The sequence below is a fragment of the Chlorocebus sabaeus genome, chromosome 15, assembly GCF_047675955.1.
Source record: "Chlorocebus sabaeus isolate Y175 chromosome 15, mChlSab1.0.hap1, whole genome shotgun sequence".
In the NCBI taxonomy this organism is placed as follows: Eukaryota; Metazoa; Chordata; class Mammalia; order Primates; family Cercopithecidae; genus Chlorocebus; species Chlorocebus sabaeus.
The window spans coordinates 91,440,994-91,452,291 of record NC_132918.1 but is presented as its reverse complement, the minus strand read 5'-3'; the positions used below and the strand labels follow the sequence as shown (position 1 = coordinate 91,452,291).

At 46.1% G+C, this 11,298-nt stretch overlaps 2 protein-coding genes, 1 non-coding gene and 1 pseudogene across 7 annotated transcripts in view; 1 reads left to right on the top strand and 3 right to left on the bottom strand.

Moving 5' to 3' along the window:
* Positions 1-731: 731 nt before the first annotated feature.
* On the bottom strand, positions 732-7,613 carry CEP19 (centrosomal protein 19). Of its 5 annotated transcripts, none has more exons than XM_008009650.3 (3): positions 7,517-7,613; positions 3,651-3,850; positions 732-2,758 (listed from the first exon to the last, which is right to left on the bottom strand). In XM_008009650.3, exons 2-3 carry the CDS (start codon positions 3,790-3,792, stop codon positions 2,397-2,399), a joined length of 504 nt encoding a protein of 167 aa, XP_008007841.1. In that variant the 5' UTR covers positions 3,793-3,850; positions 7,517-7,613; the 3' UTR covers positions 732-2,396. The 5 variants fall into 5 exon arrangements, with proteins under 5 accessions (XP_008007841.1, XP_072879881.1, XP_008007840.1 ...); XM_073023780.1 differs by having other exon boundaries at positions 3,651-3,847; positions 7,517-7,588; XM_008009649.3 differs by lacking the exon at positions 7,517-7,613 and adding an exon at positions 6,965-7,448.
* Positions 3,983-4,088, bottom strand: LOC119625975 (U6 spliceosomal RNA). The gene has a single exon (XR_005242188.2). It is a non-coding gene; the product is annotated as a U6 spliceosomal RNA (small nuclear RNA).
* PIGX (phosphatidylinositol glycan anchor biosynthesis class X) overlaps positions 7,292-11,298 on the top strand; it is a gene marked incomplete at its 5' end in the record, with an annotated part of 26,409 nt that continues 22,402 nt past the window's right edge. The window contains one exon of the mRNA XM_038002608.2: positions 7,292-7,676. Coding sequence (XP_037858536.2) covers positions 7,292-7,676 — 385 coding nt within the window. The remainder of the gene's footprint in view (positions 7,677-11,298) is intronic.
* Positions 10,697-10,733, bottom strand: LOC119626044 (U7 small nuclear RNA; annotated as a pseudogene).

Genomic DNA, 11,298 nt, shown 5'->3' with positions numbered 1-11,298 from the left:
CCTCCCGGGTTCAAGTGATTCTCCTGCCTCAGCCTCCCGAGTAGCTGGGATTACAGGCATGCACCACCACACCTGGCTAATTTTGTATTTTTAGTAGAGATGGGGTTTCTCCATGTTGGTCAGGCTGGTCTCGAACTCCTGACCTCAGGTGATCCGCCCGCCTCAGCCTCCCAAAGTCCTGGGATTACAGGCATGAGCCACCACGCCCAGCAACCCAAGGACAAATTTTAAAATAAGTTACCTATAGCCGGGCGCAGTGGCTCGTCTGTAATCCTAGCACTTTGGTAGGCTGAGGCAGATCACTTGAGCCCAGGAGCTCGAGACCAGCCTGGGCAACATGGTGAAACCCTGTCTCTACAAAAAATACAGAAATTAGCCAGGTGTGGTGACAGGCACCTGTATTCTCAGCTACTTGGGAGGCTGAGGGGGGAGACTTACTTGAGCCCAGGAGGTTGAAGCTGTGGTGAGCCGTGATCATGCCACTGCACTCCAGCCTGGGTGACAGAGACCCTGTCTCAAATAAAAAATAAACTACCTATATCTATACAATAGAATAAAGGAATACTATATAGATATGGAAAAATCTCTAATTCAGAAAATTATTTGGCTCCCTTTGGCTACTATATGTATGAGATCTGACTATTTCAAAACTCTGGTGATATCACAAGAATGAGCTCCCTTTTAATGAAGCGCTTACTGATAAGGAGAGTGGAAGTGAACAGGTAGAAACAGTGAGTAATTATTTTCAGTTTTATTTAATAAACATCAATTTCCTTGTAGAAAACAGAATTTCTACCAATTATACAATACTGTAATAAGGATAAACGTATCAAATCACAGATGTTGTTAAACGAAGATGCCCTCTTGCAGATCCAGTCATGAACAGACCTAAGCTGGCAGTGCCTATTGTTCATTTATTATGGGTGGATTTCCCATTTTACAAACAAACCTTTTATTTAAGGGAAGAGGTTCAGCGTTTCACAATGTCTTTAATATATAATTTCCTGATACCGGAGGGGCAGAATTCCCCTCTGTCCATCAAGTGACATCTGCTTGCAGCTGTAGGGAATTTTGCAGGGCACGCTTTTCCAGAGATAAATACATATAAAGATATAACACATATGAGGTAATGCCCTGGTAACCATATATGCCCCCCAATCTTGTCAAACTATAATTTGCTTATCATTCCTCAAAAAAAATTGTTTCTTGTCCCTTTACTACTTCCCCTCTCCTTCTTTTCAGTTGCTCTTATTAGGAATCCACACAAGCATATACCTAAACACTACTATGTCAAGGGCCAGGCCAACTCCTATCTCTTTACTAAAGGACAAAGCCTTCCCTTACTATTCTACTCTACAGTAATATACGCTCTGGCCGCCTTTAGCCTTTATCATGCATTTGGCTCTAATGTTTTTGTTGCTTAATACTGCTAATTAGTTTTTCACAAGTTTTGACATCTTCAGTTAGATTGTAAGCTCCTTTTTTTTTTTTTTTTTTTTTGAGACAGAGTTTTGCTCGTCGCCCAGGCTGGAGTAGAATGGCGCGATCTTGGCTCACTGCAACCTCTGCCTCCTGGGTTCAAGCGATTCTCCTGCCTCAGCCTCCCGAGTAGCTGGGATTACAGGCACCTGCCACCACGCCTGGCTAATTTTTGTATTTTTAGTAGAGACGAGGTTTCACCATGTCGGCCAGGCTGGTCTCGAACTCCTGACCTTAGGTGATCCACCCGCCTCAGCCTCCCAAAGTGCTGGGATTACAGGTGTGAGCCACCACACCCGGCATGATTGTAAACTCCTTAAAGGCAGATTCCTTTATTCTGTTTTTCACACATTCCTCCTGCACCTACCTAGTAGATGCTTTAAATGTCCTGGTTTTGAAAAGTAACATGGTCAATCCCCTATAACCCCACATATATATTTAGTATTCTTTAAAGCTTTTTCCAGAACCAGTCTGGTAATAAACATGGATATTCTGGCCGGGCGCGGTGGCTCAAGCCTGTAATCCCAGCACTTTGGGAGGCGGAGACGGGTGGATCACGAGGTCAGGAGATCGAGACCATCCTGGCTAACACGGTGAAACCCCGTCTCTACTAAATATTACAAAAAACTAGCCGGGCGAGGTGGCGGGTGCCTGTAGTCCCAGCTACTCGGGAGGCTGAGGCAGGAGAATGGCGTGAACCCGGGAGGCGGAGCTTGCAGTGAGCCAAGATCTGGCCACTGCACTCCAGCCTGGGCGACAGAGCAAGACTCCGTCTCAAAAAAAAAAAAAAAAAAAAAAAAAAAAACATGGATATTCTGCTGGCCCGACGCATGTTTTGAGGGTTTGGTATCGTAACTCTTCGGCTGACTCTGACACGGATGTTCTGCTGGCCCGATGCATGTTTTGAGTGGTTGCTGTCAGAACTCATCAGCTGACTCTGTGTCCCAGCCACAGGACTGCAGTTGATCGTCCTGTGGGAATTCAACCTCAATGTCATAAACAAAATTTGGATCATCCTTCTTCTTCTGATTTTTCTCAAAAAGTTCATCCATGATGCTCTTCCTTTTGGCAAGCTCCTTGTCATCTAGTTTGTTCAGGTCTTCCTCAGGATCAATGGTTGTTTCCCTTCTAATTTGTTCCATTGTTTCTGCCAAACTCTTCCCTGACAAGTAACCTCGTAAAAAACTGAATAGCTTCTCTAGCTGCCTCAGGGTTACTTGTTCTAGGTAACTCTTGTGTCGAGGATTATTCTTTAATTGTTCAGCAGCTCTGGTGCAATCTGGGAGAGAGAAGAAAACTATATACCACATACATACCACATACATCATATACACCACAAACTACTGCAACAGCCAAAATAGAACAAAAACTCTGAACCCTGAAAGCATTATCTCCATATAGTCAAGTAGCTAAATGGCTTGATTGAAATGAATTATTTTGTAGAACTATTCTTTTTTTTTTTTTTTTGAGATGGAGTCTCGCTCTGTCGCGCGATCTCCACTCACTGCAAGCTCCGCCTACCGGGTTCACACCATTCTCCTGCCTCAGCCTCCCGTGTAGCTGGGACTACAGGCGCCGCCACCTCGCCCGGCTAATTTTTTGTATTTTTAGTAGAGACGGGGTTTCACCATGTTAGCCAGGATGGTCTCGATATCCTGACCTCGTGATCCGCCCATCTCGGCCTCCCAAAGTGCTGGGATTACAGGCTTGAGCCACTGCGCCCGGCCGAACTATTCTTTTATATTGAGCTTTCAGTGTGGTGGGAGAAGGAGAGATATAGTTTTGACTTCTTTAACTTAAAAATCACTTTGTAGAGATATTAAACACTTTCAACTGGAGAATATGTCTGAGAAGAAAAGTGATATTATAGCTTTTAGATAGCAGTAGTGGTATTAATAAAATATTAAGACTACAAATAAAAAACATTTGGAAGGAGAGAAGGGAATTAATATTATTGCATAATGCTATATCATTTAACCTAGGTAGCAATCCCAAAAAGATTATTAATTATCAAACTGGAAAAAAAAAATTCCCTTTTATAGATTAGGAAACTGAAACTCATTGACAGTAAGTAATTCATCCAGTGTCACACATCCAATCCCTGACAGTCATGATGTGAACCTGTATTTAGAGAATATTTAAGACAGGAGGCAAGATAAGACAAAAGTTACCTGAAAACTTCGAAAAGTTTCGAACTGGCATAATGCGCTGGCGAATTTTCCCCTTGATTTCACTCTCATAGATTAAGACAATAGCTGGAGGCTGAAACCTAATCCCACATTTCTTGGCAGTGCACATCATTCCCACGTACATGTCAGGGTAAGTCAGAGGAAATCTGATGAAAATGTGTAAGTTGCATAATGACTTCCTGCTACAGGGAAAAAACAACTAGGTGTTGGATAAATGTCATTCATTCCCCTCGCCCCTTTGCCCCAGAAGATCCGATTCTAGTCCAGCTGTGGCCACAGATGCTCAGCCTGTGAAGCTCAATATTTTTTTAAAATTAAAATGTGGAATCTTCATGAATTTGTGTGTCATCCTTGCGCAGGGGCCTTGCTAATCTTCTCTGTATCATCCCAATTGTGGTGTATGTGTGCTGAAGCGACCACAAAGAGAGCTTCCTATTTTGAGAGCTGCCCTGAAGGTTCAGTTTGGTCCTGGGTTAGTTTCAATCTGTTGGATCCCTAAGGCTCTCTGGTTTTCTCAAGGTATAGACTTGTTCCTATGTGAATCTGGGGATGCAATCCAGTGTGAACCTCTTAGTGTACTGCACTCTTACCGAAGATTGAATAAGAACCCCTAAGTCAGTCCAATAGCTGACCTATAGGGTCTTTACTATTTATCAGTTAAAAAAGGGCATATCAAGCATCCTCGGTATCAAGGTACTATGAGTTTTTTAACCTTAATCATTTTGTCCTAAGAGGTTCACCAGTCCAGAGCTGTCTCCTTTGTACTTTCCCAATTATTTTACTAGAGTTTTTCGTTATTTATTTAATCATCTATCTTCCCTTCTAGTCAATATGGTATATGAGGGTGGGGGCATATTCATTTTTCACCACAATATCTCAGCATAATACCTGGAAAGTAGTAGGCATTCCATACATTGTTTAATGCTATGAATTAAAATGATGGTACCTGTACATTTTCGTAAGCATTTACAGTCTAGAAGCCTGATCAAAAAGCAGACCTGATGCAGAATCAGCTTCTTCATATACAAGTCAGTAATGTCTGCACGGCTTTTATTTTGGCCTACGTGTCTCACTATATGATATTTTTCTAGCTACAAGAAGCACAGCTATCAGTAGATGAATACTTACTATTCTCTCTTCCTTTCCCCACCCTCAATGCCCAAATAATACACTTAATTTCCTAAGCACTGCTTTAGATGTGACTATGACATTCTCAGAAAGATTTGTAAATGTTAAGAAACATTGAGGTAAAGTGGCATAGGGTGATGATATCTTCGTGAACTCAGTTCTGCTGAAGAATCACTATTAGGAACAGACTTTTAATAAAATACTTAGCAGTGATTATACACCTTCGTTGTAGAATACTGGGGGCAAAGGAGAGGGGAAACATATAGAAAATAATCACCCTTAATTGTGTCCAGTCTTTTTTCTAGGCATATAGTTTAAGTATGTTTCACACATGGTCGTACAAGCTATTTCCTGAAGTTCAGATTTAACAACATATGTTATTATTTTGTCATTAAATGTTTTACTACAATGTAACATTTTATACCACTGCTAAGTGTTGTATTTTATAGATGTACTAAAATCATATTATTCACACTTACTGTTGGACATGAGAATTTTTACTCTTAGAAAATTAATCACGTATAAGCCCAGGCACAGTGGCTCACCCCAGTCAGCACTTTGGGAGGTTGAGGTGGGCAGATCACTTGAGGTCAGGAGTTCGAGACCAGCCTGGCCAACATGGTGAAACCACGTCCCTACTAAAAATCCAAAAATTAGCTGGGCATAGTGGCAGGTGCCTGTAATCCCAGCTACTCGAGAGGCCGAGGCAGGAGACTCACTTGAACCTGGGAGGTGGAGGTCACAGTAAGCCGAGATGGTACCACTGCATTCCAGCCTGGGTGACAGAGCAAGATTCCATCTCAAAAAGATGGAGGCAGGCATGGTGGCTCAGGCCTGTAATCCCAACACTTTGGGAGGCCAAAGAGGGAAGATCCCTTGAGGCCAGGAGTTTGAGACCAGCCTGGGCAACACAGTGAGACCATGACCATGTCTCTACAAAAAATTTAAAAATTGGCCAGGCATGGCAGCATGCACCTGTAGTCCCAGATACTCCAAAGGCCACGGTGGGAGAATCGCTTGAACCCAGGAGTTTGAGGCTGCAGTGAGTTGAGATGGTGCCACTGCACAACAGCCTCTCCAAAGCGTGATAAGTCTATTCTAAAAAAAAAAAAAAACTTTAAAAAATTACTGTGCTCTACCTCTAATCTGATGCAATGATCCCACACTATTTTCTCCTTCTTTTCCTTCTCTTTTCTTCCTTTTTTTTTTTGTTTTTCAACGAATACTACTCCCAATTCACCTAACTAAAATTTGATGTTAGTAAACTAGAACCTACTGGGCACAATATAAACTACACACACTGACGCAATGGCTGTACTCCTCAAAGATGTATGCAGTTGGTGCTCAAATAATGTAGTTTTTTTTACTAGACTCTTTTTAAAATTTAACTTTAATTTTTGCTAAAGTAATGTTTGTATTTGGAATATAAAATAATTCTATAAGGCTTATAACAACAAACTATAGTCCTTGGCCCTACTCCTCTTCATACGGAGCCAGATTGAATTTTAAAAAGCATGCCTTCCAAAATTGATCTCTCCATTTCTTAAGAAACATGCTTATACTACCATTTTCAGTTTTTATTTTTTTGAAACAAGTCTCGCTCTGTCGCCCAGGCTGCAGTGCAGTGGTGTGATCTCGGCTCACTGCAACCTCCACCTCCCGGGTTCAAGCGATTCTCGTGCCTCGGCCTCCCGAGTAGCTGGAATTACAGGTGCCTACCACCACGCCCAGCTAATTGTTGTATTTTCAGTAGCGACGGGGTTTCGCCATGTTGGCCAGGCTGGTCTCGAACTCCTGACCTCAGGTGATTCGCCCAAAGTGCTGGGACTATAGGCGTGAGCCACCTTGCCCGGCTATTTTCAGTTTTGGATAGTATCTTTTGACATACATTGTTTCCCCTTTGAGACACCAGCTCTAGAGCCCTCTATTCCACTCCAAGCCGCCTGTGCTCTCTTGGCCTGCTTACAGATTCCGCTCTGTTCAGGAAGAAGGAGGCCACGTTTATACAATTATTCTTCCTGGACACGAATACTCCTCTCTCCAGAGATCAGGAACTGCCTACAATCTTGTTAGGAAGCCCCACAGCACCTAAGGGTACGGATGTCCCCAAACGGTAGACGATTCTCTCCCTACTCACGTCTCCACTAGTGCAAGGCTGGCTTTCTTACCCTTAGAGAAATACAGAAATGACATCTTCTGCAGGCCAACGTCTAAACACCCAGGAGTGGGTTTTTCCACCCAACCGCAGCGCACGGAAAGCACCTAAGCCGACTTTGAGGCCGGGCGGAGCCTGGCGCTGCAGGAAGAGGCCACAGCCACAGCCCTACTGACGAGCCCGAGGGGTGAACTCCCCGGCTGGAGGCCCGAACCCTCAAACACCGGGAAGCGGAGGTGGGGCCGGCCGGGGGCACGGTCCACCGGCTCCCACCTCGGCGTGCAGGAATTCCGGGGGGCGCCGGCCGAGCCGTTTCCACAGCAACAGGCCGGGCGCGCGTCCCCGCGCGTGCGCAGCTCCTCGCCCGCCCCCGGGTGGGCGGACAGGGGAACGGCGGGGCGGGGACGGCCGCCTCACGCCGCGCGGGAACCTGTGGGGGCCGGGACTACAGGCCGCGGGGAACCGCGGGCGCCAGGCGCGCACCCAGCCCTCTGTCCCGGCCGGTAAATCTGGGGCAGCGCGCGGTAGGAGCTGCGGGCGGCCAGGCCCCTTCCTGCGTCCGCACCTGGCCCCGCGCGCCCCTCTCGGGCGTCCGGCCTCCGGCGTCCTGGCGGCTCGGGTGGCGGCGGTTCGGGCGGTCGCCTGGCTGCTCCTCGGGGCGGCGACCGGGCTCACGCTCACGCGCGGGCCCCCCGCAGCCCTCCGCGCCGCGCGCTCTGACGCTGGTAAGGGGGCGGGGCTGCGGATGCGGGCGGGGCTTGGGGGCCGGAGCGTGGGCAGCGGTCGCGGCTCCCCGGCCTCTCCGCGGGTTGCGGGGATGTGGGGACCCGGCGCGGGACTTAGATCAGCAGGGCGAGCCGGAGGAGGTCAAACACTAGAGCCGCGTGCCCTCCTCCCGCCCCCGGCGCTCCCGTGCGCTTTGCTCTGCGGCGGATCCCGGGTCTCCGGAGAGTGGGGCTCGGGCCCTGCGGTTCCCAGGCTGGACTGGCCGCCCTGTCACTAAGGTTCTGAGAAGGAAAGTCAGCCGTCAGGCGTCTTGGGACGCTCTTGGGTTGCACGAAGCTTCTGATCACCAACGGGCCAGCAAGGCCTTAGCGCCCTGTGAGGCCTGAGGATGCCTAAACCGAATATAGGACTGCGTGGCAAACTGCTAGTTGTTCGTGCAAGTAGTAGTTGGCAAACTGCTTGTACTACTGAGGCAGGCAAGTGCGGGAATAATTACAATAAAGTGGTAAGGTTTGACGGGAGGAAAGCACAAACCCGGCAAGTTTCTCCATCTGTAAAATGAGGATGTTTCTGTCATCGTTGGTACCATTTAGATCCATTTAGTATGTGTCAATCAGTGCAGTTCTGCTTGTGTGTTTACATACTGGGTTTTCAAGTTTACAAGTTTATCTAAACAAAGGATTATGAGGCCAAGAATTTCTTTTCTTTCTTTTTTTTTTTTTTTTTGAGATGGAGTCTCACTTGCCCAGGCTGGAGTGCAATGGTGCGATCTCGGCTCACTGCAACCTCCGCCTCCCAAGTTCAAGCAATTCTTCTGCCTCCGCCTCCCAAGTTCAAGCAATTCTTCTGCCTCAACCTCCCAAGTAGCTGGGATTATTACAGGCGCCCGCCACCATGCCCAGCTAATTTTTTGTATTTTTAGTAGAGACGGGGTTTTGCCATATTGGTCAGGCTCGTCTTGAACTCCTGACCTCAGGTGATCCACCCTCCTCAGCCTCCCAAAGTGCAGGGATTACAGGCATGAACCATCATGCCCGGCCAGCAGAATTTTTAAACAGTTGGATTTGGTCATCTCTAGAGGCTTCCAGCATTGGCATTTTACAATTAAAAAGGGGTCAAAATTAGCCAGGCCTGATGGCGTGTGCCTGTAATCCCAGCTACTCGGGAGGCTAAGGCAGGAGAATCGCTTGAGCGAGGGAGGCCAAGGTTGCAGTGAGCTGAGATCGTGCGGTTGCACTCCAGTCTGGGTGACAGAAGGAGACTCTGTCTCAAAAAGAAAAAAAGTAAAAAGGAGTCAATTTCCAGAGCCAGTTCACCACAACCAAAGTAATATTTAAGAGGGAAAATGTTGAAGGTAAATTCACATCCAACAAATTCTTTTTAAAAATGGTACTTTAGGCCGGGCGCGGTGGCTCAAGCCTGTAATCCCAGCACTTTGGGAGGCCGAGACGGGCGGATCGCGATCACGAGGTCAGGAGATCGAGACCATCCTGGCTAACCCGGTGAAACCCCGTCTCTACTAAAAAAATACAAAAAACTAGCCGGGCAAGGTGGCGGGCGCCTGTAGTCCCAGCTACTCGGGAGGCTGAGGCAGGAGAATGGCGTGAACCTGGGAGGCGGAGCTTGCAGTGAGCAGAGATCCGGCCACTGCACTCCAGCCTGGGCGACAGAGCGAGACTCCGGCTCAAAAAAAAAAAAAAAATAAAAAAAATAAAAATAAAAATAAAAATAAAAAATAAAAATGGTACTTTTGCCTTTAAAGTCATAATATTCTAGTATTTGCTATACTATTTGTAAATTAGCCTTTCTCCGGTCCCAGTGATCAACTGCTGTCTGGTGTACATACCAATAGAATTTAAACCTGTTAATAATTTTTCTTCTAATTTGATTTGTAGTTGGATAGTAGCCCTCACTTCCCACCCTACCCCCATTAAAATTAAACATGATGAAGAAAAATCTGGATTTGTGCTGGGCACAGCGACTCACACCTGAAATTCTAACACATTGGGAGGCTGAGGTTGGAGGATTGCTTGAGGCCAAGAGTTCAAGACCAGCCTGGAAAACATAGCAAGACCCTGTCTCTACAAAAAAAAGTAAAAGTAGCCAGGTGTGGTGGCGTGGGCCTGTAATCCTAGCTACTTGGGAGGCTGACGCAGGAGGATTGCTTGAGCCCAGAGGTTCAAGGCTGCAGTGAGCTGTGATCATGACACTGCACTCCAGCTTGTGTGACAGAGTGAGGCCCTGTCTCTCTCTTTTTTTTTCTTTTTTTTTTGAGACGGAGTCTTCCTGTGTCGCCAGGCTGGAGTGTGGTGGTGTGATATCGGTTCATTACAACCTCCACCTCCCAGGTTCAAGCGATTCTCCTGCCTCAGCCTTCTAAGTAGCTGGGACTACAGGTGCACAACACCACACCTGGCTAATTTTTTGTATTTTGGTAAAGACGGGGTGTCACCATGTTGGCCAGCATGGTCTCAAACTCTTGACCTTGTGATCTGCCCGCCTCGCCCTCCCAGAGTGCTGGGATTGCAGGCATGAGTCACCGTGCCTGGGCTCTTTGTTCTTTTTTTTAAGAGGCAGAGGCTTGGCTGGGTGCTGTGGCCCACGCCTGTAATCCCGGCATTTGGGAGGCCGAGGAGGGCAGATCACCAGGTCAAGAGATCGAGACCAGCCTGGTCAACATGGTGAAACCCCATCTCTACTAAAAATACAAGAATTAGCCAGGCATGATGGTGGGCGCCTGTAGTCCCAGCTACTCTGGAGGCTGAGGCAGGAGAATCGCTTGAACCCGGGAGGCAGAGGTTACAGTGAGCCGAGATCGTGCCACTGCACTGCAGCCTGGGGACAAAGTGAGACTCCGTCTCAAAAAAATAAATAATAAAAATAAAAAAGGAACAAATAAAAATCTGGATTAGTATAAAATACATATGGGATTTGGGGATTTGTTTATTTGGAAAAAGATCATATGCTTCTCCAAAGCAAATACAATTTCTTTTTTGAGGGTTGGAGGTTTTCCAGTGAAATGTAACTAGACAAATTCTAAAAGAGCTGTAACACTAAAATTTTCAATTTTAGTGTTGAAAGTGGAAGTATTTTAGGCTTTAAAAGTCAGGCATATCTTTCTTCTATTCCGTCAGGTAGTTAGTTATATGACCCAGGGCCATTTACTAATGCTTTAGAAGTTCAAGTTTCCTCCTGCAAACAAATGGCAGTAATTTTGCTTATTTTGCTATAGATTGTGAAAGTTAAAACACATACGAAAGCACCAAGTAGAGGATCTAGCACGTTAGATGTTATTTTTAAAATGTTATTTTTTTCTATTCTTTTCTCATTCCTTCCGATAGTTTCACCTTCACATCATTTTTCTTAATGTATCTTTTCAGAAATACATCGAATGGATTCAGCAATATGCAACGATAATAACAGAATTATGCAAATAATATATAGTAATATATAGTTTTCTGTGTGTGTGTGTGTGTTTTGTTTTGTTTTGTTTTGTTTTGAGACAAGGTCTGGCTTTGTCACCCAGGCTGGAGTGAAGTGGTATAGTTTCTGCTCACTGCAGCCTCCCTCTGCCTCCTGGCCTTAACCCATCCTCCCACCTAAGCCTCCTAAGTAGCTAAT